Source organism: Pelodiscus sinensis, chromosome 3, assembly GCF_052426305.1.
Source record: "Pelodiscus sinensis isolate ZL-2025 chromosome 3, ASM5242630v1, whole genome shotgun sequence".
Classification (NCBI taxonomy): domain Eukaryota; kingdom Metazoa; phylum Chordata; order Testudines; family Trionychidae; genus Pelodiscus; species Pelodiscus sinensis.
In genome coordinates this window covers 136,073,035-136,099,009 of record NC_143054.1, presented here as the reverse complement: position 1 = coordinate 136,099,009, position 25,975 = coordinate 136,073,035, and the positions used below count along the sequence as shown (strand labels likewise).

The 25,975-nt window shown below is 43.2% G+C and overlaps 2 protein-coding genes across 2 annotated transcripts in view; one reads left to right on the top strand and one right to left on the bottom strand.

Moving 5' to 3' along the window:
* The window catches only part of LOC102457071 (kinesin-like protein KIF28), an 18,328-nt gene extending 15,051 nt beyond the window's left edge, over positions 1-3,277 (top strand). Inside the window, exons 5-7 of the mRNA XM_075923189.2 lie at positions 289-439; positions 686-879; positions 3,128-3,277. Of these exons, the coding sequence (XP_075779304.2) occupies positions 289-439; positions 686-879; positions 3,128-3,277 (495 nt within the window). The remainder of the gene's footprint in view (positions 1-288; positions 440-685; positions 880-3,127) is intronic.
* SCCPDH (saccharopine dehydrogenase (putative)) lies at positions 3,089-25,975 on the bottom strand. The gene is made up of 12 exons (XM_075924912.2): positions 25,649-25,975; positions 24,582-24,694; positions 23,439-23,519; positions 15,721-15,850; positions 13,850-13,899; positions 13,198-13,328; positions 12,461-12,578; positions 8,977-9,096; positions 8,837-8,893; positions 7,787-7,898; positions 5,879-5,960; positions 3,089-4,988 (listed from the first exon to the last, which is right to left on the bottom strand). The coding sequence occupies exons 1-12, from the start codon at positions 25,851-25,853 to the stop codon at positions 4,883-4,885; spliced, it is 1,305 nt and encodes a 434-aa protein (XP_075781027.1). The 5' UTR covers positions 25,854-25,975; the 3' UTR covers positions 3,089-4,882.

Genomic DNA, 25,975 nt, shown 5'->3' with positions numbered 1-25,975 from the left:
ATAGGTGCTTTGCTATACACGGATCTGTGGTGTTTACTTTCTGTTGAGAATTAATTTGAATTTTTATGACAGCACAACAAAAATAGATGTCACATAGTCTCTAATTAGTTAAAAAGCCACTGAAGTTTCTAATTAAGTGCTTCTCTTACACGGATTCTTAAAAATAATCTTACATTAAAACAGAATGAATGGCTGAATCAGAGAGTAGCGAACTTACATCCATCTGTAGAAGGCCTTGATGAATACCAATATGGATTTTTGTCTATATTCGAATGTTTTCTTCAATAGGGCACAGCTAATCAGATATCTGAACTTTACCCGAAGCTGCTGAAGTTGGAAGAGGAGACTGAGCTTCTCAGAGATATTAACAGAGCTTTAAGGGAAGAAAATGTATTTCTTAAGGATAAACTGAAGAAATGGGAAACAGGACGCCATGAAAGTCAGTGCAAAACACAAACTATGCCCTCAGATTGCATGCTTCTGTTATAGTTAAGATGTACTGTGTTTAGCGCCTCCTGGAACAGAAGGTGTTAAGTTTATTTGTGTCACTGAATTTTTTTTTCTAACAAGAGAATATGGATAAAATTTATCACGTTCATCCAATGGCAATATAAACATGCAGAAGCAAAGGCTAGGCTTTATTTTATTAATAACTAATAAAAATCCTGTCTGTTTTATGTTCTAGGCAAGAAATTAAAGTCTCCTAATAAAAGGGCAGTTAAGGTGACCAAACAGCCTCTCTCATCAAAGGAGGCTGGCCAAATGTGCAACCATCGGATGAGCTATAATGCTGAATTTGCTAAAGCTGTTAAGGTCTTCTACCAAAACATGAACATAGTGAGACAGCAATTCCTGAAGCTAAAGCACAACAAACCCCCTGTATGTATGATTTTTATACAGAGTTTTCAAAAATGAGAACCAGGACTTTTTTTTTCTAATGTAAAAATCACAAGCTTTGATTGCCTAACAATGCAGATATATAATTGATCATGTCCTTTGCTGCTATTTCCTCTGTATGTTTTGTGTGTCTGTACTATCAATATCAATGTCCAAAGTGTAGCTAGCCTGTTTTTCTTTACAACATGCTGGGTATTCTATGTCTACACTGCACGCTTATTTCGAAATATCAATGTGTGCAGTCTACACAGCCAGCCCATTATTTCAAAATAACTTCAAAATAACAGGCTTCTTACTCCGACTTCTGTAACCCTCATTTCACGAGGAGTAAGGGAAGTTGAAGGAAGAGTGTTCTTCCTTCGACTTCCTGCTGTGTAGACAACTCCAAAAGCTAAGTTAAGGTGCTATGTTAATTGTGTAGCTGAAGTCAAAGTTGTGTATCTTAATTCGACTTCAGCCCACAGAGTAGACATATGCACACTGTTTATGCTTCAAATGCAAGAAACTAAGCACGCACTTCTCTAATGGAAAATGAGTATTTTATCCCAGCTGGCAATATGGAAGGATGACAATACTTTAGGCCAGGAGCAGGCAATAATATGGCAGCAGCTTGCCAGGGTTAGCACCTGGCAGGCCTCTGCCACTATATTTGCCTGCACAGCTGCAGGTACCAGTGATGGCTGTGGATTGCCATTCCAAGCCAATGGGAGTGGTGAGAAGCAGTATGGACCATACCACTGCTTCCCACTTCTCCTGTTGGCTGGGAACAATGATCAGTGGCCAACAGAAGCTGCTGTGATCACTGGTATCTGCAACTGTGTAGGTAAATATAGTAGTCGGGGAGGGCATCCAGCAGGAGCTAACCCTGGCAGACTGGATCTAGCCCGCAGGCCAGTATTTGCCCACCCCTGCCTTAAGATTACAAGTATTATTCTTGAGGAGACCTGATAGTGTGTATATAAATATAATAATTTGTGGTCAATTGTTTTCTCTGGCCACTAAATCAGGACAAAGCTATGAGCTTAATTTGCAGCAAGGGAGATTTAGGTTAGATAATTAAGAAAATCTTTTAATTATGAGGGTAAGTTAAGCTCTGGAATAGGCTTCTAAAGGAATTCCATTATTGGAGGGCTTTTAAGAACAGATGGGACAAACACCCATTAGGAATGGTCCAGACTTACTTGGTCCTGTTTCAGCATAGTGGGCTGGACTTGATCTATTCCAGACCTACTTTTTTCTATGATGATGATCATAAAAAAGGACATGCACCATTTTCTAGTGCCACTCCCTAGGTCAGACCAATCTATGTTGTGGTATTCCTGTCTTGTTTCTCTAAAGCCACATTACATCCCCTGAGTATTCTGATTGTGGAAGAAAAATATTTCTACATGAAAAGCTCCAAAACAAGTCAGTCCCCTTTTACTCCTCTGTTAAATTTTTACATTCACAGGGGAAACCTATTCTTATGTCCTTATTCAGGAGCCTTTGGTAGTGGGGTTGGCATTAAAATAAAAGCAAATGATCACTTCTTCATTTTAAACTTAGCTTTGTAAGAACAGTCATTGTAAAAAAAAGTCATTTTTATTCCACAAGCAGAAAAGATTAAATGTATTACAATGGGAAGACTGTCATGAGATCCTTGCCAAAAAAACTCACCAAACTTTAGGTCTCCTGGCAATACAGGCTATTTGTTTTAAAAATCCAGTGCAGAGAATCTGTTGGATCATTAGTGTCAGTATGACTAAGTACCAAAAGAAAATATATGCACTAGTCTGTACCTATTGGATCAAATGAGTGGTTTTTTTTCTTTCTTAGAAACAATTTGGCATGGCCTATAATATTAAATGTATTTGTCAAAGCCCATTCTAGCCATAAAGATAGTAGTAGATATGTACTTGCTCTACATTGCTGCTATTGATTGTGTAAACTGATTCTTATTTGGGAGATGGTGGAAAGCATTGCTTATCTTCCCAACACCTATCACTGCCACTGATTCTAGCTTGAGGACCTGTTCTACTCTCCTTTGTTCAACTGGCAACCAACCCACTGCTACTATGAATCCACATATAGTTTTCAATTTAATTTGAATTTCACCTGCTATGGTTTAGTTACCGCTTTAATCACCACCATACTAACCATGCCACTCTAAGGTCCATAAGGAAAAGGCATATAAAATAGCATGCACACCGAGTCCAATAATATACTCATTAATTTTATTGGTCTTTTGCAGGAGGAAGATAACCCACAGATGCTACGTCTTTTTACAGAGAGACAATCACATATGTTGAAGGATTTTGGAGAGCAGCTTGAATCTAGCATATCTAGGCTGAAAAATGATGTTGCGCTTATAGTTAAAAAGAAGAGAGAAAGCATAGCATAAGCAATTTTTAAGCAAAAGTGACTGTTACATGACAGTTAACTTTTGCAATGTGCCAATGGCAGGTGGGAGAGCCAAATCACAACCTTCACAAGCCCTAAAGCATAAACAATCTTAGCTTAAATCAGTACTTTCAAGCATAATGTGGTCTTTGTGGAAGATTGAGCAGCACAGTTTTCTTGTTAATGATCCAGCTAATGCAGAGACCTCAATTTTAGAATATATCTGGTAACTTTAAATGGTGTAGGTACATTCACTTGAATTTATGTCCATAATGATTTATATGCACTACGATGGCAGTAATGTGCATTACATGATGCCCATATTGCTGCATATAACAACATTCCATCCTCATTTGGATGGTGGGTGGGGAGGGCTCAGGGTTGTAGTGTAGGCTGCCCTGAGGGGGCGGGGGAGAGAACTGCCTCCTGTGCTTGCTCTGGGCCAAGTGCCTCTCAAAGGCCATGGCAGCTCCAGGTTGGTCTGTGCCTCTATTGGGGCAGGAATGCCTCTCCTCTTCCCTGTGCCATGTCCAGAGCAGCTCTGGGTTGGGGCTGATAAGGACAGGCACCTACCTCTCCCTGCCAAACCCGTGTAGTTTTGAGGGAACTCTAGCATAGGGATGTTAAATTTAGATGGATTAATTAATCCTGATAGGCAGGAAGTGACTAGTTACATCACTAATTGACTATCTGATAAGCTTATTGGATAGTCAACTAGTCATTTACATCCCTAATGTACCCATACACAGTCAGATCAAAGCTGCTTGCATGTTTCATACTAAATCTTTGCAATTCAAATTACAAGCATGTTTCCCTCCCCATCTCTGGAATCATATGAATAAGACTTACAGCATGGAGCTACCTCTCTAGAAGATAGCTTCTGCACTCACATAACATGTATGTTCATTTGTTAACCTTGTTTGACCTCCAACAAATGTCTTTACCTTAACTGCTCTAAATGTATTCTTGTTTTTCAATGGAACTCCTAGCAATAACTTGATTTTCCTGCTGTAAAGCCCATAACAGCAAATTACTAAGCAACTGAAGTTTAGTCTTGTTTTATTAGGTACCATATCATACAAAAATGATCACAGCACTAATACGTGGTCCCTTCCCCTAATAGTAATAAGTAATGGCTTGATTAGCTAAGGCACTTATTATCCAGACCCTTCAGTGGTAAATGGAGTTACTTCATAAAATAGCAGGTTCTAGTTATCAATCTGAAAAGCTCTCTAACTACTGTCCCTAATCTATCATTCTGGCATTCTATGACCTATTAAAATTCAAAAAATGATCATATCTAACACACACACATACATCTTGTTAACCTCTTTCAGACCATGATTATAATTTTGGCTTTAAGTAGTGAAGCAGCAATTTCCTTTAACATGTCAGAGGTTAGAAGTGTTAATCTTTTGCATTACATGGTTCACTAATGACTAGATGAAATACTTCAATCCTTTTGACATTATTGTAAGCAACAGTACATTTGATTTGTAAATATTTTTATTAGATTTTACACTCAAAGCTCTTGGTATCTTAAGCATCTGTTTTCAATGATGTTAGTTCATGCAATTATATTTTTCCTTAGAATTATTTTGAAACTTCAAGCTTCTGGCTTGCTAATAACAGAGAACTCAATTCCGTGTTTGTTCAGACGATCAATCAATTTTGTTTTAGAGAAAGCAGCTCCTGGAGTATATACGCCGCCTCTGTTAAGTGAATTATAAAACTATTAAAATATGTACCACTTGTAATCATTAAAGTAGGTCAAAGGCAAATAATTTCAGGACTGAATTGTTAAATATCCTCTGCCTACAGTAGATAAAATCACTTGTCCTAACAGTAGTATTGTCAATGCTTATAAATTAGTTGATTCACAGGATTTTGAGCCTGCAAAAAGTTATTGGGATTTTGCAGACTGTCTCTATAGCAGAGGGGGATCCTGGATCCAAGAGTAGCTCTTCAGTGATTCCATCTGCTTAGTATAGTCCCAGAACCCCCTCTCTGCTATATCCTAATGCATTCATGAAGTCAGGGATCACACACAACTCTACCAGCACACATTTCAAAAGCAAACCACTTGTTTATGTATCAGTTATTTCTATAATTACTGAAGTATTTATGTAGCTAACATTTAAAATTTCCATAGCCCAAATAAGCCAAAATTATGCTGCTTTTCTGCACTGGATGCACGGGCTTTTTTTTTAAACAATTCCTGTATTCCAGGCAGAGAACCAGCTGCAGGATGGGGGGAGGGGAGGGGAGGGAGAAGACTAATGCAAAGTAATTGAGCTATATGGTGGGAAATTAAGATTCTTTTAATTAGAGGCTAATATTTCTACAATTAGATTTAAAAAAATTAATTGTAAGCATTAGTTATTACAAATCATTATGCACAGTGTTACAGAAAGTTTGGCTTTGAGTGTTCCCAAAATTTAGTAAGCTGGTTGATTTTGTAAAAGCACTCAGCCCATTCTCAATATTTAAAAAAAAATGGAAAATTTTACTCACAGGGAGCATACTGTATGCTTCCTGGATATTTTCCAAAATCCATTTTAAATGCACACACTGTATAGTATGTTGAGAAATAAATACTCACTGTTTAGGAAGAGCACTTGCATCCTTTAGAAGTGCCACACCTGCCTGAACCATTGCTACTGCTGTAGCCATATAACCTGCATCTGCAAAACATGTGATAATGGAGTAATGTCTAACAGATTGTTGAAGACTGGCGATGGCACATAGTGCTGATGGTGTTAATGTTGAACAGGGATTTGGTTATGTTAACACTGTTCATCAGGATTTGATAGCAAGAGCCTTCAGCCTGTTTAATACCAGGGGAAATGCATAATTAAATATCTTTTTATTAGAGATGAAGGGAATTAAAGATTTCATTTTAAACAACTTTCCTTGTTCCTCTTCCTTTTAAAAATTCTCTCCAGCTAAAGAGAAAAACCGTTGTTTAGCAGAGAGATGGTAATAAATGACCTTTTGGGAAGAAAAAAACCTTAGTTTAGAGACTACAAATGTTGGGAAAATTGGGTCCTATTTCATCAGCATTTGGGAGGTCTGAAGTACTGGTATCCACACATGTCTCTATCTAAGAGTGCCAGAGTCACTCAACCACAGTTGACACAGACAGAGAGCTGATGAAGCCAATCACAACACACTAGTGACTGTTCAGGGAAGGCATAAGGCTAATTTGTAACAATCTAAAAAAGTATCACAGAAGTAATAACTACTCACAGTGCTTTTAGCCTGTTCCATCTAGGAACTAAATAAGGATCTTCTCCTTAGCAAATGTAAACATGGAGGGCTCGTCTACATTGGCCCCTTTTCCGGAAGGGGCACGTTAATTTCAGCGATCGTAATAGGGAAATCCGCAGGGGATTTAAATATCCCCCGCGGCATTTAAATAAAAATGTCCGCCGCTTTTCTCCGGCTTTTAGAAAAGCCGGAAAAGAGCGTCTACACTGGCCCCGATCCTCCGGAAAAAGCGCCCTTTTTCAAAGTAGGAATAAGATCCTCCGGAAAAGGGCGCTTTTTCCGGAGGATCGGGGCCAGTGTAGACGCTCTTTTCCGGCTTTTCTAAAAGCCGGAGAAAAGCGGCGGACATTTTTATTTAAATGCCGCGGGGGATATTTAAATCCCCCGCGGATTTCCCTATTACGATCGCTGAAATTAACGTGCCCCTTCCGGAAAAGGGGCCAATGTAGACATAGCCGGACAGTAATAGAAACTTAGCTGCAATGTGAGTAAAAGTTCATAAAATGTCACCATAAGCTGTAAAGAACATGTTCAGAAAAGAAACAAAAAGGATGGGGTTTAAGATCATGCCTGGTGAACAAAAGAAGGGCAGATTGGAAATCAAAATTTACTGTAGTGAAGAAAATACTCCAAACTCCTTGGCCCAAGACCAAGCCTGCACCCCAACCTTCTTACCTAGGGGGATGGAGTGAGCAGGGTGAGACCTCAATGAAGGGGCATAAGAAAGAAGTGGGGCAAGGGTATTTGGGTTTGAGGTAGATCTTACATTGCTTTTAAATTGAAAAGGTGAACTCATGGTTAAAGTTGGAGACCACTGCTTCTAAACCAACCCCTCAACCTTGTGTAACATTAGACATAACACCTTTAACTCTTTGTGCCCATTAATACACTCTTCCCCAAAAAATCATGAAGTAGCAGCAATGGCTCTGATCAACCCTGAATAACAATTCATGAAGTGCCAGTCTGCTACATGAAATGAAAATCCATAAATTAGGCAGTAGGAGAGTTTTTTAAATTGTAGTTTCATATCCCCAGTTTAACTTTTTGCCTACACCCTCAAGCTGATTTTTCTTCTAGCATTACTGCCTCTTTAGAACAGCTGGCAACTATACGCTGGCTTTCAACTATCTTCAGATACTCTTTACAATGCTAAAACTATTGATCAGCTGAAGAAGTGTACATGATAAAACAGTTGACCTTGAATTTTTAAGATGACCATAATAAAGTATTCTGACTTTACCTTGTCCTTTCACTTGGGTGCAGATTTTTACATTTGGTTTCCCCTGTTGTGGATCTTCACCTTTGGCGTATCCCTCACCAAAAAATGTCATTGTAAAGGATGATCCATCTATCTGCAAAGCAAGAAGTGCACACACTGCATTTAGAAAGCATACTTCACCTTTGTGTAACAGCATAAATTATACTAAAAGCTTTTCCTAGTCTCTCAGACCAAGGCCTGCAAGCCCAAGTCAGTTTGATCTGGGATAAGGGGCTAAAACCTTTCCCCTTGCAGGATTTAAGAGCCCAGACTCTAGCCCAAATGTCTAGACTCCACTTTTTGGCACATTCTCAGTCACAGGTTTTTTTTTATTGCAGTGTAAATGCACCCCCTAACTGGCAGACTATGGACCAGTGGTTCCCAACGTTTATACTGCAAACCAGCAAACCTATTCACAAACTTTTGGCAGACCAGTAATATCTTGCAAATGAATATGCAAATACATTTTTCATCTGTCCACCTAGCCCCAACCCAGCCCCTTGCTCTCCAATGCCTAACACTCTTTGATCCCACCCCCACACTCCCCAGAGCCAAGCTGCCCCCCCCCTCTAGGGAATGAGGCTGTCAGCAGCATACACACTCCCTTCTTCACACCATCTCCCTTTCCAAGTATGTGTCTCGCCCCCATGGGTAAAGGGAGAAAGATGCCTCCTGCTCTGCTTGCACTGCTGTGCTCCCTTCATGCCCAAGCACATCTCACGCTCCCATGGGTAGAGGCAAGGAGGGGGGAACACAGAGCCCCAGCTGGGCTGCCACCTTACCTGGGAGGGGAGGAGGAGAGGAAAGGGGAGAGAGAGGAGGTGGCTCCTGCTCCACCTCAACCCCAGCAGCAGGCAAAAATCAGCCACCACAGCTGCCGGAGCTGAGCCACCACCAACAGCCAACTTGAGCTCCACCAGCCACTGCAGGCCAGCAGCTGGGAACCGCTGCTCCAGACTACTGCTCCACAATTTGCATAATCAAAACAAACCTCAAAATAATGTATAACGGAAGATGAAAGAATTAAATTACTTGTTTTTGTGTTGGTCCTTTCTTTGAAAAATATCCACTAGAGAAAAATTCTGGGTACTGCAGAAGAAAACACAAAATTCAATTAGAAAGACCTGGCCAGCATTTCTGAAATGTTAAAAAAAATGAAACACAATACTTACTTTTGTCAAGAGATTTCTTCCAAAGCTGAACTTCACAAGAAGAAAAAATAAAAGGCCAGCAAACATCAGCTTAATAACAGATGCAAGACCACCCACTGTTGCATAAGCTGTGTACTGCACCTAATAAAGAAATACAAAATGATTAATAATTTTTCAGTTGTAAATTTACATAGATATGAAGTGAGACAAATAAGACAAAAAACTATTCCACTGTGCTGATGTCAAAAGATATTCAACAACAGAAAGATTCTAAAGAGCCTTCTAACAAACGTTTAGAATTGGTCTACACTACAAAGTTAGGTCACTTAAGTATATCACTCAAGCATGTGAAAAATTTCACACATTATGCAACATAATGAAGCCTCCCTAAGCCTTGGAATAGACACTGCTAGGTCAACAGAAAAATGTTTCCAGTGACCTAACTGCTGATTCTCAGAGGACATGGTTTAGTACAGCAAGATGGATCCATTCTATCGTACAAGCTATCTACACTAGAAACACTGTACTTGTAACATTGTACCACTCCTGATTCCCCCCCCCCCACACACACACACAGTTCTAATGATATTAAGTATTATATCCAATAAGCAAAAGCTTACCGCTTATCGGTCAGTCAGTCAACTAGTCGATTTCCGCACCCCCTTGCTGCCTCTATCAGAGGCAGCAAAGGGCGGGGGGGGGGGGGGGTAAAGAAGGTACTTCAAAAGGGGCAGTGGATGCAAGGCTGATCCCCAGCAGCTCAGCTGTGCCACACTGCCATCTGAACTCCACCTCTGTGTGTCAAAGTGGCACTGTGGAGCCTGGGGTTAGCTTGAGACTCCCCAGCGGACCCCAGCTCCACGCAGCATTTCAAATCCACAGAGCAGCATGGAGCCCAGCTCCTAGTCCCCTGCTGACTCCAAGCTCCATGAGAGCACTTCCACTTTGAAAAACACAAAAGCCCCCGCTGGGGACTCTTGTACATTTCAAAGCAGGCACGCCTGCCTGCAGCCTGGAGGCAGCAGGGAGTTCCCGCTGGCCCTGGGCTATACGCAGAGTTCCGCATTTCTCCTTTGAAATGTACAAGAGCTCCCAGGGGGTTTTGTACATTTCAAAGGAAGCATGTGGAGTAATCAATGGAAATTCCTGACTCTGTTTCAGCCATCTCTGACTAATGATGCATTTGCAATATCTACAGTGGGTAGAAAAAAAATCAAAAGCGAATAACTATAATTTTGTGTTGCCAGCTGTAGAGCAGGGATATGGCAAACAAAACTACTGCAAAACAGGTGTTAAGACAGACATGCATTACTTTTTCTTCCTCCTTTAAAACTGCATTTCCCATTTGCTTTTTTTCACCTCAACACAAGCAAAACTGTAACTGTTGTAAATGACTGCTGATAACCATCGCCCACCGGGAAAACCTGTAAAAGCTCAGCACCCACTCACTGTAAACATGATGCATTTTCTCACCTTCTGCCCTTAATCTGCTCACCCAAACCAAATCCTGCTGACATCAATAAGAACACCAAGTGCAGAACAAAAGAGGCATTTCCCTTTGGTCAAAATCTAGTTGCTATGCTACAAAGATGTGAATAACAGTTTTCCTTAATGCACAGAGGCAACAATCAGAAGGAAAGAAGCTATTTTTAAGAATGCTTAATGCTGTGAGTGTAATCATATATATAGTAGCCCAATGTCTGACACACTGTAATGCTGAAATGCTGGCTGTTCCCTCTGGGCAGCGCTGTTGCCTGAGTCACGTCCTTCGCCTCCCGCCATGGCGCTCGGCTGACTTCTGCGCTGCTTAGCCGGGCCACCGCGGGGCAGCAAGCAGCCCAAGCGGTCATTTGGGCACCATGGTGCATGGAGAGTGCGGGGCCCGAACGGCCGCTTGCGCCACTTGCTCCCCCCACAACGGCCTGGCTGAGCAGCGCAGAAGTAAGCCGAGTGCCACGGCGGGAGGGGAAGGGTGATGGGGCAGGGCCTGGTCATGTACGTCACCGCCCTGCCCCCCTTTGCCTCCCACCATGGCGTTTGGCTGATTTCTGCACCGCTCAGCCGAGCCGCCGTGAGGGAGCCCAAAAGGCCACTTGCTCCGCTTGCTCCCCTGCGGTGGCCCAGCTGAGCGACACAGAAGTCAGCCGAGCACCACGACGGGAGGTGAAAGGGGGCGGCGCAGTGACGTGTGGCATGACAGCGGCTCCAGGCCCTGCCCCCGGCCGTAAACGTCACTCAGCTGGCTTCTGTGCCGCTCAGCCAGGCCGCCGCTCAGGAGCAAGTGGCGCAAGCAGCTCTTTGGGCTCCGCGCTCTCCATGCACGAGGAGAAGAAGAGAAAGAGAGAGCGAAAGGAGAAAGAGAGTGAGAGGCAGGAGGGGGAGAAGAGAAAGAGAGAGACGGAGAGAGAGGCAGGTAGTGGAGGAGAGCTGAGAGAGAGGGGGAGGCATTAGGAGGAGGAGAGAGAGAGACAGAACGAGAGACCAGAGGCTCAGGAGAGATGTATGAGATAGAAAGGGAATAGGATGTGGAGGGGAGACCCGTAAATCCCGTCTTATGATGGGCTATTGGCTAGTGTTAAAATAATGATGCTCATAAGAGCCCCCAGCCTATTAACTACTTTTACTGATGCTCAGTAAGGGAAAAGACAATGTGTTTGTCCCTTTTTTAACAATCCTAAATCCATGGTCAATCTAATCTGAAAACAGTTGATTTGCTATACCAGCTTGAAAGAAAATTGTTTGCAGCCAGACAATATTCTATATATAATACCGGAGAAGGTAAGCTAGATTTAAACAAGCTTCCTACTAAGAAAAATTCCACTAATAATTTCTTTGTGCATGTGATAGTGGACAAAAAATGCTTTGGCTGTCACCGTAACCAATGCACCAAACCACAAAATCTATGCAGTCATCAGACACCCAATATTATCACAACCACTTTCCAGACATTTCAGTGTCACAGGATATCCATATGCTAAGGTGATCTGTAAGAATGCCACAAGAGGAAGGATTTCTAGGAGCAATTATACTAATGGCCAAAATCAAGCCAATCTGTGTCCCACCAGGTTTCACTGCTGTATGATATTTTCCAATTAGAGAACTCAAACTACCCAGAGTCTAGTAATCTCCAAAGCTACGTCTACACTGTACATTCTTGTGCAAGATGACATGCAAATGATATGCCTCATTTGCATACCTACTGAGCTGCCATTTTTTGCAGAAGGGGCTTTTGTATAAAAAGGAGCTATCTACACTGCTCCTTCTTGCTCAAAAAAATCCTTTTGCGCAGGAGCTGTTCTTCCTGAAAATAAGCATCAGAATGGCTCCTGCGCAAGAGGGGGCAGTGCAGACGTAGCCCAAGGGTAATTAACAGAACAAGTCCTTTATCTCAACAGGGGTTAAGTGCACTTTTCAGTTCACTCCCATGCTTTAAATAGGCAAACTAAAATATTCCAAATGCTTTACAACAGAACACTGATTTTATAAAACATAAAAGCAAACTTACAGGTATTTCTTGCAAATTTGTGTGCAAATATCGCTGAGTTCGTTTTACAACAGAAACATCTGATCCCATGAATGGAATGGAGTACTCTTTGAATTCCTTACTATAAAACACTAGACCTCTAAAGGCCAAAAAAAAAAAAAAAAAACATTAATACTTTCCTTCACTTAGAGTAATGCCACCTGTATAGTTATTATTTTAAAAACTTAGCCAGTTATAACACTGATACCCATAATTACAGCTTGTACGAAAATAGAGCTTTTTCCCTAAGCATTTTCCCGTAAGCATACTATCGTTTCCTTTAGGTTTAAATAATAAATAATCCAAAACCTGAGACAAATTTATCCCTACCACAAGCCAAGTTCAATGGCATTATCCGGGGATGAATTTGACTTATTGCCTGCACAACATTTTCTCCTTCCATTAGCAGTAAAAGCTTTTAAAATATGATTAAGTTAGTGAATCTATGATCATAAGGTTTTCCTAATTTCGCTATATAGCTTTCAATACAGGTTATTTTACAAAATATCAGTCAATTCTGACACATTTTTCCCTCATTGTACCTTACAGACAGGAAACATTCCTTCTTTTAGAAATGTGTTAATTATATTAAAATATAATTTAATATAATATTAAATAAGTAATATTTAATAGTACTCAATTTCATCACATCACATAACTCTATGGGAAAGAGATTAATACAAAACAAAAAAGCTTCTGATCTTATAGGTTCCTCTTACCTTCTTTTTAGTTTTGCACCAATGACTGGAAGAGGTTTGTATCCTATCTGCTTTCGAAGCTTCCTCAAATTGTCTTGATCCGCAAGGCCATGAACAGCTGACTTCCATGTTCCATCATGGATACTGTAACCCTAATGAAACACCATGAAATAGTAACTACTCCAGTATCTAAAATCCTGACAATGTTTAATCCAGAGTGGGAAAACTCTTTCCTTTTTACTACTTTTAACATTTTTCATACTATGTCTTCATGCACTAAGGCTGCATTAAAATATGTATTTAAACAAATAGCCAAAGAAGCAGCTCAGATTGCTATATTATAATGAATTTTGCACGTTTTCTCTGCTCTTCACAAATGACTCTCGCTATGACCCTTACATGTTTTTAATCAAGACTGGTTGTCAGTTACATCAAGACTAATAAAATATTTTTCATTGATACCATAAAAGGCTGGCAACCAGCTTTTTCCATGGTCTGATACAGCTTCATGGCAGTTTTGCAAAGCTGATACAAAGGGTATGACTTTTTACTTATTGGTTAAAAAATAATATTAATTTGATTAGCTGGTGTGTCAGAAGTTTTATAATTTTCAAATTATGTATTCTTACGGCTAATAAGTAGGTTATTTTTAGAAGACAATATACAAACTAACCTCAGGTCCAGATTTGACCGTCAGGAAACTTTCAACTGCAGTTAGGGTCCCTTTTATTTGGAAAAAAAGTGTTAAAAAAAGCAGTTCTTAACATATGATGTCATAGATCAGTAAATCGGACAGTAGTTTACCCACTGAGGGACACATCTGGACAAACTGTCAGAGGATTAACAGCATTAGAGGAAGATAAGACTCCAGCATGGAAGTATTTGATCTCCCAGGAAAATAAAGATTAGGAGCCAATGCTATTTTACTTAACTGAGTACCACAAGCAAAGCTCTTTTATGCGAGTGTTTGTTATTATCCACACTCACTAGCTGCTATCCTTGCTTTATATTACAAAAGGGTAGCTTAGTAATTAAAGAAAAAAAAGAGAAAAGACAACATCAAGGCCCAAGCCATTTTTCCCCTTTGCTTTGACATTAAACATTATGTGGGCAATTAAAACTTAGAGATGAAGTCACAAAATTTGATAGCTCTTTTGAGTGGCATACTATAATCAGCTTGTTCCATTGCATGTAACTTTTTGTACATATTTTATATTTTGAAAGTACGTTCAAATTGCTGTAATGAATGGCAAAACAAGTTCTCAGTTTACTTTCTACAATACCTTAAAGTCAAGACACCACCTTTTAAAAATGTATAGACAGCACAGGCACCCGAGTGACTCTTGCTAATATTATTAAGTGTTCTTGCGAGCTGTATTGGCAATAAAGTACTCTATCAGAAACATGCTTCACCCATATCCAAGGTCATTGGTATTGCCCAAATAGGTCATAAAACCATTAAATAATACCAGAAAGAGAAAAGGGAAGAATATCAAGCAAACCCCCGCACACAGTTGTGCACTCATTTTTCTCCCTAATCAAACTGCTAAATACTGAATCATTTTTATTCAAGTTAATACTAGTATACTAAGACATTAAGAAAACCCTTTAATAATTATGATTTATGACAGTAGATATACGTACATATATTTTCAAGATGATTAGCACAGGGTCACTTATATGGATATCAGTATTGATACTAATGGAAGGTCATAATGAAAGGTATTCAGTCTACTACATACAATTCTGCTGGACAGAACCCATAATCAAGTTACAACTGAAATGAGTTTAATCAGTTCAGTCTCGCTTCTGCACATTTGTCCTTCTTAAAGACAAAATAATAATAATAGGCCACTGACAGAAAGACAGCGTATGTTATATCTGTAGCATCTACCGCTCACTCGCTCTCATAGGCGATAAATAAGGCTACAATTCTTAGAGCCCTGCATATTCACAGATATCTGAATCCGCAGTTATGGATGTAGATATCAGCAGCTAATTTTTGCGGTTACAGATGTAAATACAAATTTTGTATTTAGAATCCTGTATATCTGCAAAAGTGAACAGTGGATATAAAGCAGTTATCTGAAAATGCAGATGCTGAGGAAACTTGTATCCGCACAAGGCTCTAATGATTATTTTACAGAATCCCGGAATTTCAGAGACCCGTGACATTTTTCTGCCCCAAGGCTGGAGATGTCAGTAGGTAGCCCCGCAGATCTCAGCCACTGCTGGAGGACCCTTGGAACTCCCAGCTGCAAGGGGGGGGAGGGGAAGAGCAGGGAAGAGAGACAAGGAGACTCCAGAATTCCCACCCACTGTGGGTGCTGGATCTGCCCCCTCCACATTTTGAAAGAGATATTTTTAATAAAAAGTCACAGACAGGTCAGTTATTCAGCATATGTCCGTGATTATTACTAAAAATATCCGTAACAAAATCTGAGCCTTACCAGTAAAACATAGGACAAACAAATAAGGATCAAGGATTGTGAAGTCTCAGCCCAACATAGTCATCAAGGCAAAGGTTACACTTAGATAAGTCACCTTTCAAATTGTCTCTGGTGTATAAGACTCCCATATCTGCTGGAATAGAGTCAAAGCCACTGCTTCCAATTATATATATTCCCTTTTCTGCAGCTTTATCATTATATTTCAGATACATTCCTTCCAGAAACTGAAAAATATAAAAAATAAACATTTTATGCAGAATAATCCTTAACTGTGGTTTAATCTGAGCTTCAAAGAAAGATGCTAAATTGAATAATTCTAATTTTAACTATAAAAAAGAATAATTAATTGTAATTTTTTCTACTGAAATGTTGCAGAGTAGATTTGGGAATCTAGGATTTGCTTTTGTCAGGTGCTACCACATAGGAATGTAAAATTTTGATTGTTTAATCGAACAGTCAATGCAATTTGCATCAACTATTCGATTAGTCAATAAGAGCGTCTCCGCCTCTGAAGTGTAGCAACAGCTCCTAACCCAGGGGGTTCCACAAAATCCACTAGGCCTGAGGCACCCAAAAGAGTTAATCCTGGGCTGTTGCTACACTTTAAAGGCAAAAGGGCTGCAGAGAGCACTGGGCTAGCAGGGGACTCAAGCATTCCTCCGCTGGCCTCATGGTCCCCACGGCGTTTCAAAGCAGCAGCACTGCATGTAGTCTGAGGTCAGCAAGGGAGTCCGCAGCTGACCCCAAGCTCCACGCGGTGCTGCCATTTTGAAACGCCACATGCAGCCCGGTCTAGCTGAGGACTCCCAGCTGGTCCCAGGCTGCATGCCGCATTTCAAAGCTGCAGCACTGTGTGGAACCCAGTGTCTGGTCCTGGGCTGCACGCAAGCACCCCTTCCATTGCATTTGCTTATCGGATAGTCAACTCGTTGTTCACATTCCTAGTGCCACACACTCACAACTCCTTTTTAAAGTCAGAGGAAGTTGAGGGCACTTGTAAGTACCAAGCCTTCTAACAGACAATAGAATACATTTTTACTATATTTTCTGAATAGATTACAAATGTGACTTGTGAAGCAACAATGAGTAGAAAAAAACATCATTGTTTTACACAGGGGCGAGGAACCTACAGCCCGTGGCTTGCCTGGATCTGGTCTGCGAGGCTCAGGGCTTCTCCACACCCAGCGACGCGAGCTGGCACTGGCACCAGCACCCCAGCAATGCAGGTGGTGCTGTGGCAGAAGCGTGAGCTCCCTACTGCAGGGGGGAACCCCAAACCTCACAAACCGAGATGCAGCTTGTGGCTTGCACTGATGACTCTCAGGCTCTGGCAGGGGGAGGAAGTGCTCCCTCTGCAGCATGGAGAGCCATGCAGAGTTACCTGAGGCCTCCTTCCCCCAAGAGCTGTGCCAGATAGGTGCCCCAATCCCCTACCCCCTCCCACAACCTCCTCCTGCCCAGACCCCACACCCCTACTCCGTAGCTGCACTCTACCTCCCGCCCAGACCCTGCATCCCTCCCCAGCAGTCCCCTCCCACATACTGAATCTCTTGGTTTTGGACCCACCCCCAAAGCCCAGGGGGCCCCACAAAATCCACTAGCCCTGGGGCCCCATAAGAGTTTAATCCAGCCCTAGGAATAAGCTCTGATCCTTGATGTTCTCCCCGCCCCCATGGGGCCGGAGCTTGAGGGGAGTGTCCTCTTTTTTCCTTTCTTGTAAGTTCCAGACCTGAGGGTTCCCCTCCCCCATTCTCACTCGGGAGCCATGTCAGTGAGAATTGTGGGATTCGGGTTCGGGGGGGGGAGGGGGAGAGAATGACTTCTCACTTGTGTCAAGTATCAGAGGGGTAGCCATGTTAGTCTGAATCTGCAAAAGCGGCGAGGAGTCCTGTGGCACCTTACAGACTAACCGAAGTGTAGGAGCATAAGCTTTCGTGGGCAGTTAGTCTATAAGGTGCCACAGGACTCCTCGCTGCTCTCACTTGTGTGTTACTCCTGACTGATTTTTCTGAGAGTCAGTGGCCCCTGACCAAAAAAAAGGTTTCCCACCCATGTTTTACCAAATAAAATAAGATTCTGGATATTTATTTATTACTTTTATCTGAGTCACAAGCGAGTTGATAGGTTCTCTTTAACAACAATAAGCACTTCTTGCATCTTACCTTTTGCACCTTAACTTTCTTAATAGTTAATGCAGCACTTTTAGAAAGATGTATAAGGGTGAGTAGGAATTAAGATTTCAGTCCAGAAAAATATTTAATCATGCATTTAACTATAAGTGTAAGAGTAGTCATATGGAAGTAAAAGGGACTGCACATGCCTAAGCATTCTGTTGTATTGAGGCCTAAAAATCTCATTTTTTTAAAAATTATTAATACTCCAGTAAGACAACACAGTACAAATTGTAAATTAAAGGGACTAGTAAATTAAGGGATCAGAACAAGATAGCAAAGAATGACCTTTTACTATTTATCTAACCTGTGTGAAAGCACATCCATATTTCACATTTGTATAGCAGCTTTATCATTGATAAGTTTTGGAAGATTATTCACATATTAGTGAGTCACTGAAATGCAGAATCTGGCTTCTTTTAGGCATATATTACATTGCCCAAATGGGAAAGGAGGGATCATTTTGATCAAGGTCAGAGCATATCAATAAGAATGTACACGGAATATTTAATGCACGCACACGCCAGAAAGGCATTCCATTTGAATAGTCTCTTTAAAAACAATTACATGAGTCAACTTTGGGGGGGGGGGCAATTTTGAACCCCAACTTCCAGTGAGATTAAATATTTCATATGTATAGCATAGACCAGTGCTCCCAATCTTTTTTTATACTGTGGACCAGCAAACTCATTCCAAAACTTTTTATGGACTGGCACTGAACCATTTGCATATTCATTATCAGGGCTCGCTGAGCCACAGCAAGCCCTGCTTACCAGCCGCACAGTTCTGCGCTCTGCGCATGCACAGATCGCTCCGTGCCAGCTCTTCCAGGGTGTAATCTACTCGCCACGGGCGAGTAGATTACACTATTTGTCGAGCCCTGTTCATTATGGTAATTAATTTTAAGCAGTCACGTCTTATTTTACATTGCATCTGTGCACACACAATACATATCATTGTAATGTATTTTTTATTATTTCCATCCCCTCAAAGTAGTATTCAAGAATTGCAAAACATAACCAAAAATATGCACAGTGCTTTCTTGTGAAAAAACATTAATGATGGCACAGGATGGGGCAGTGGGCTGTTAATCCTCATGTCAGCAGCATCCAGTCAGGGAAAATAATGAAACTGTGGCATGCATGCATAAATGAGTGACAGCTTTGTGGATCCCAGGCTGACAGGGCTGAGGTAGCCATATGGATTTTATCAGAGAAATAAAGATTGTGAATTCTTGAATTGTAAGGCCAATGTAATAAGAAGCTCTTCAAATATACAAAATGCAGATATTGGGATAATAAAAATAAATGTATATAGTGCATGTCAAAATCAAGGAAGTGACTTCATTTTTGTATTCCTTGAACCTTGATTTCCCTTGCTTCCTATGCATGAGAAGCCCCCACGAAGGATTTAGCACCCAGAACTCAGTGTGGCCGGGCAGCAGAAGCAAATACCTGTGTGCGCATGCTGGCTGGGAGCAGCTGGAGACCAGGGGGAGGCTCCTCCCAAGGAGGGAGGAAGCCACCCAGCAGCACCAGCGTGGGCAAGAGAACAGGCTCGTGGGGTGGCTGGTTCTTGGCCTGAGAGCAGCCCAGGAGCTTCTTGGCTGCAGCTGCCTTCCACATGGTGCAGGCCCTGGCCACCAGAGCAGCCACCCTCCACACAGCCCTGCCAGCCGAGCCGTGTAACAGCAGCCAGAAATGGAACCAGGGCCACAATGAGGCTGCCCCAGTAAGGACAGCCTCACCACAGCACCGGCTCCAGCTGGAGCACACCCAGGTGCCCGCCGCACCACTCACCCTGCTGCTGCGTGGGGAAGTGGGAGGGTAGAGAATTTTTTGTGCGCCTGCAGGCATGCACCTTATGGAGAAGCCCAGCAGGCGGTGCTCATTAGAAGCTGGGGATGCGGCCTGGCAGTGTGCCAGGGCCCGGCCGTTGGGAACTGCTGGCATAGACCACTAATCCACCCTATACAAAAGTTACAATCTATATCTAGGGAGCCTACCAGCAGACATAACGTTCAAAATTAGTAAAATATTTTAAGATTGCCCAAAAGACTGAGACTCTTTAAGTGCCTAAAATAATTTCTGAAAGTAGAATTTAGGCTCCTAAGTCATTTGAGCCCTTTTGAAAATTGTACCCAATCAGCACATTTACAGTGCTATATGTATTCAAAGCATTTTGTAAGAATTAACTAATCCTTAGCATTGGAAAAAGTTCAGAAAGGGGCAACAAAAATTACTAGGGGTTTGGAACGGCTGTCATATGAAGAGATATTAAAAAGACTGACTTTTCAGCTTAGGAAAGAGGAAACTATGGGGGGGGATATGACAGAGGCCTATAAAATCACGACTAGTGTGGAGAAAGTGAATAAGGAAAAGTTATTTACTTGTTCCCGTAATGCAAGAACTAAGGTTCACCAAATTAAATTAATAGGCAGCAGGCTTAAAACAAACAAAAGGGAGTACTTCTTCATGCAAAACACAGACAATCTGTGGAATTCCTTGTGATGTTGTGAAGGTCAGGACTTTAACAGGGTTCAAAAAAGAGCTAGATAAATTCATGGAGGATAGGTCCATCAATGGCTATTAGCCAGGATGGATAGGAATGGTGTCCCTAGCCTCTGTCAGAGGCTGGGAATGGATGACAGAGGTGGGATCGCTTGATGATTACCTGTTCTGTTCATTCCCTCTGGGTGCACCTAGCATTGCCTACTGTTGGAAGACAGGATACTGGGCTAGATGGACCTGTGGTCTGACTCAGAATGGCCGTTCTTATTTTATGTTACAACACTCCTATGAAATCAGAAAACCAATATTTAGTGTTCCTATTTTATGGTTTGGAAAATAATGCAAAAGTCGATTAATCTCAACCTCCCAGATAACATCACAGTCAAGGTTGGGATTTAGAACTCAGAAGTTCCTGATTTTCAGTCTCACCCTGTATCTAGTAACTCTGGACAAAGAGTAAAGAAAGGGATACTAAGAACATATTTAACATCACAGGTTAGAGACTGAAAAATATTTTCCTGTTCAGGAATATCAGAGAGAACTAAAGATGTGACCCAATTATATTCAATAAAACTGTCTTTAGTAAGACCAGGGGGTTGTGCCCCCTACTCGCTACACTCACCAACCACCATTCTCGCTGGCTGCTTTTGCAGCCAGAGAGCCTGTTAATCTTGCACTGAGCCCAGCTATGTTCTCCAAAGCCCCAAGTCATTCGCACCCTTCTCCACTCCCACCCCTGGACAGGCCCTTCTTTCCAAACACTCACAGCCCATCCCATCCACACGCTTTCAGGCCATCCCATCTATTCATGCCCTTCAACCACTAGCCAGTCCTCCTGCCTGCACCCTTCCCGCTCCTGCCCCACCCACCAATAAAAGAGTCCATGGCCCACAAAACACCTCCTCCCTTCCATCCCTAGCCCTACCTCCATCCTCCATTCCTACATCCCCATTCCCCCATTTCCATTCACCACCACCTCTATCCTTCCTAACTCCCCTCCATCCCTACTCCCACTTCCATTTCTACACCCACCATCCTCCCTAACCCCTCCCACACCACATGGCCTATCCCTACTCCCACCTCCTTCCTCCATTTTCTTATACCCCCATCCTTCCCCTCCACACCCACACATTATCCATCTCCCTGCTTCCCTTTCTATAACCCGTTCACTCCCACCAACTCCCCTTACAGCACCACCTATCCCCACATACACCCTATCCTCCTTCCTCCCTCCCCCCTACACACACCCTGCCCTCTCCCATGAACAGGCAACCTAACCCATGAAAGAAATGGTATCAGGTCCATATGCAAGAATTTCTGTGTGGGGACTGCTCAGGGTGCTGTGACAGCAGGATTTGGGCAGCTGCCTGGAGAGAGAGGGCAGCAAAGGGACTAATTTAGCTACAACTACTCAAGAGAGATCTTGGAATCATTGTGGATAGTTCTCTGAAAACACCCACTCAGTGTGCAGCATCAGTCAAAAAAGCAAATACAGTAAACTTCCGATAATCCGGCACCTTTAGGACCCAGGGAGTGCCGGATTATCTGGTATGCCGGACTATCGGAAGGGGGGGCTATGAGGGATCTGGGGTGGGGTGGGGTGGGGAGGATGCCACCTCAGACCCCTCATAGCCCCCCCTTCCGATAGTCCGGATCTGCCCCAGGTGTCCCTCATTCAGCCACTGCTGGTCAGTTTCAGCAGCGGCTGAATCAGGACGCCTGGGGCAGAGCAGCTGGGGGGGCTGTTGGTCCCACAGCGCCGAGAAGCGGTGCTACTGGACCAACCCAGCAGCACTCCAGCTGCTCTACCCCAGGTGTCCCCAAGTCAGCCGCTGTTGATACTGATCAGCGGCTGACTCCAGGAAGCCCGAGGCAGAGCTGCTCTGCCCTGGGCTTCCTGGAGTCAGCCGTTGGTCAGTTTCAACAGCGGCTGACTTGGGGACACCTGGGGCAGAGAAGCTGGAGTGCTGCCGGGTAGGTCCCACAGCGCCGAGTCAGCCACTGGTCAGTTTCAGCAGCGGCTGAATCGGGGACAGCTGGGGGCAGAGCAGCTCCAATGGTCCGGCTGCCCGGAGCACTTCCGGGTTCCTGATGGTGCCGGACCATCAGATGCCGGACCTTCAGATTTTACTGTAGAATGTTAGGAATCATTAAAAAAGGGATCACAAATAAGACAGAAAATATCTTATTGCATCTATATAAAACCATAGTACGCTCACATCTTGAATACAGAGTACAGATATGGTTGCCTCACTTCAATAAAAGATATATTGGCATTGGAAAAGGTTCAGAAAAGGGCAACAAAAATTATTAGGGGTTTGGAATGGGTCCCATATGAAGAGAGATTAAAAAGACTTGGACTTTTCATCTTAGAAAAGAGGAGACGGGGGGGGGGGGGGGGGGGGGGGGATATGATAGAGGTCTATAAAATCATGACTGGTGTGGAAAAAGTGAATAAGGAAAAGTTATTTACTTATTCCCAAGATATAAGAACTAGGGGTTGACAAATGAAATTAATAGGCATCAGGTTTAAAAGAAACAAAAGGAAGTTTTTCTTCACTCAGTGCACAGTTAACCTGTGGAACTCCTCGCCAGAGGATGTGGAGAAGGCTAGGACTTTAACAGGGTTCAAAAAAGAGCTAGATAGATTCATGGAGGTTAGGTCCATCAATGGCTATTAGCCAGAATGGATATGAATAGTGTCCCTAGCCCCTGTTTCTCTGGAGGTGGGTGACAGGGGAGAGATCACTTAAGGATTACCTGTTGTGACCCCTCCCTCTGGGGCATCTGGCATTGGCCACTGTCGGAAGACAGGATACTGGAATAGAGGGACCTTCGGTCTAACCAAGTATGGCCATTCTTATGCAGCCTTTCTGGAGGCAGAAAGTGCCCAGTCCCAGCTGCCAGGCAGCTTTTCCAGCCCCCAAACAGTATCTGAGGCAGGGAGGCCATGGAAGGGCGGAGCCTGTGGGACGCAGAGTGACATGATGACGTCACTCTGCCGTCCCACAGGAAACACTTTTAGATAGATAGATAGATAGATAGATAGATAGATAGATAGATAGATAGATAGATAGACATTAATTTGATGTTTTCAAACAGTAATTTCTTCATTTGCTGATGCCACATACCTGAGGTTCTCCACTGATGTCAATGCAACTTGTGCCATTCTCAACACAAGCTTTCACCACGGGTTCTCCAAAAAACCTGTACTATAAACAGAAAAGGAATCTGATTATCTTACTTGGCAATTTAAAATATTTATAGTAACAGTTTTGCTAAAAGGAGTAAATTATCACAATTGCACATTTTGTTAACATATCCTACAAACATTAGCAGAAAAAACAAGGAATCCTGTGGCATTTTAAAGACTAACAGATTTATTTTGGCATAAGCTTTCATGTCTCCATGCAACTGACAAAATGTTTTTTCCCCGTGAAAGCTTACGTCCAAATAAAACTTAAGACCTTAGACTCTAAGGTGCCACAGGACTCCTCGTTGTTTTTGCAGATACAGACTAACATGGCTACCCCTCTAAGAAATGTTAAGAGTTTATTGTACATGAAGTATTGTACCATACTTGCATAATCTTTGTTTAGAAAATCATATAAGTAAAGGCTATTTAATCTATATTAGTATTAATGCAAAAACATAATTGAAACAATTTGAGATTTGTCATATGCTCTAATCCCCACTCTACACATTTACAGCACCTATCTCCCAACTCTTGCCCTTTGATCTACTGTGGATGAGTTGGCAGAGGGAATTCTGCAATAGAAAATGTAAAGGGATACCAACAACTAAGAGTCAGACTTAACTTCAGTAGGTAAACATTTTTACACAGTATTAACTGCCCAGATGGTTTTCTGTTTTGACAGCATTTCAGGTGTGATTTGACAGCATTTCAGGTGAAATATAATTCTACAAAATCTGGCTGAGGAATCTGACTAGATGTAATACCCAAAACTATTTTGAAGTATTTGTTTTTTAGATAACTCAAAGAATGAATTCAAGAATTTTAGGTCTGCATAGGGCAAGCAGCCATTCCAAATTTACTGTCACAAGCAGCAGCACCATCTCAATATTTATTTGTTCCAGAAACTATATTTAATTTTTAGAGTTTCAGAGCTCTTGTGTTTTGACCTCAAAAGATAGCATACTCAGCTATTGCATATTTGTAGTATACTATGGAAACCAACGTCTTTTGTCTGTAACAGCAAGTGAATTGCTTGTTTGTCTATTTTGCTTCTGATACTTAGAACACTGATACTTACTGGGCCTACACAGTTGAGAACAACAGCTGCCTGTTTAGCCATATCAGCAAGGGAGGATGGATCATTGACATCACAGAGTATTATGCCAACTCCTGACTTTAACTCTAGCTTTCCTGAGAATTGAAAAAATAAGTGTTATAAGAGGAGCCTGGTACTAGCAGGTTACGACCCCCATCAAATTTACTTGCGCCTTTCTTTTAGCTGCAGTTCTTAATGTCTTATTTATGGTATGAATAAAAACAAGTATAGCAAGGAAAGGGATGATTTTCCAGCACATTAACGAACTATGGCTTCCCTCTCCATTCTGTAGGGAACAGGAAGATTAAACCCAGTGATGTCAGATGTAAAAAGCATCAACTTCAGAACAGTTGCAAATGATCTCAGCCTGAATAATTGGTCCAGCAGACTATGACTATTATTAATAATAATCACCGATGACAAGGCCACCCCACCCCACCAGGGCTATCTAAATCTCACGGATTGCTCAGCAGCCTGTCAGGTCCAGGCTGGCTGATCCGCACTTCACCCACAGGAGCCTGAAGGAGGGCGCCCACCACATTCCTGCCCAGCTCCCCTTCCTGCCAGGGCCTTAGGAGTTAAAGGAGTTTAAAACAGGAAAAAGAGCTCTTATGGCCCCAAGCAGGGAGGGAGAAGCACACGGAGCACTGCATGGGGAAGGGGGTATGAGGAGCCAAGTAGCCCTGCCATCCCGGTAGGTGGGGGGAGGGCTGCTACTCCCCCTCCCCGGTGTCAGGCACTGCCATGGAGGGACATTGTTGTCCCCACGGGGCAGCAGCTAAGCAGGGCAAGGGGGAGGCGCTGGACAGGGCTGGGGGGGCGTGGCGCCAGGCAGGGCTATGGGCAGGAGCTGAGCACGGTTGGGGGGGCACCGCTGCTATCGGGAGGGGGAGGGGCCGGGCAGGCCCGGGGGGGCCCTGCTGCCAGGGAGGGGGAGGGGCCTGCTGCCAGGGAGGGGGGGGCAGGGCTACGGGAGACACCCCCCCCTGCCCGGGGGAGAAGCGAGGCGCCGCGGTTCCCCGTTTGTTTAGTCCCCGCCCCGCCCTTACCCAGCCTCTCAGCCGCCCTGTCCAGCGCCCCCTGCAACTTGTCCTGGCTCCTGCCGGCCACGGCCCAGCGCAGCCCGCCCCGCAGCTCGTCTCCGGCCGCCACCCGCGCCACCTCCTCCGTCACGAATAGGCCGGTGAAGCCCGAGGCCCCGAACACCACCAGCTCGTAGGGCCTGCCGGCCGCCGCCCCGCCGCGGGTCGCCATGGAGACACAGGGCGCGCGAGCCGCCGAACCCGCCGCGAGCTGCCCCGCGACTAGCGGCCGGACCCCCAACGCCAGCCCCGAGCTAGCCGCCGGAGTCACGTGACCCGCGTCGGCTTGCCACA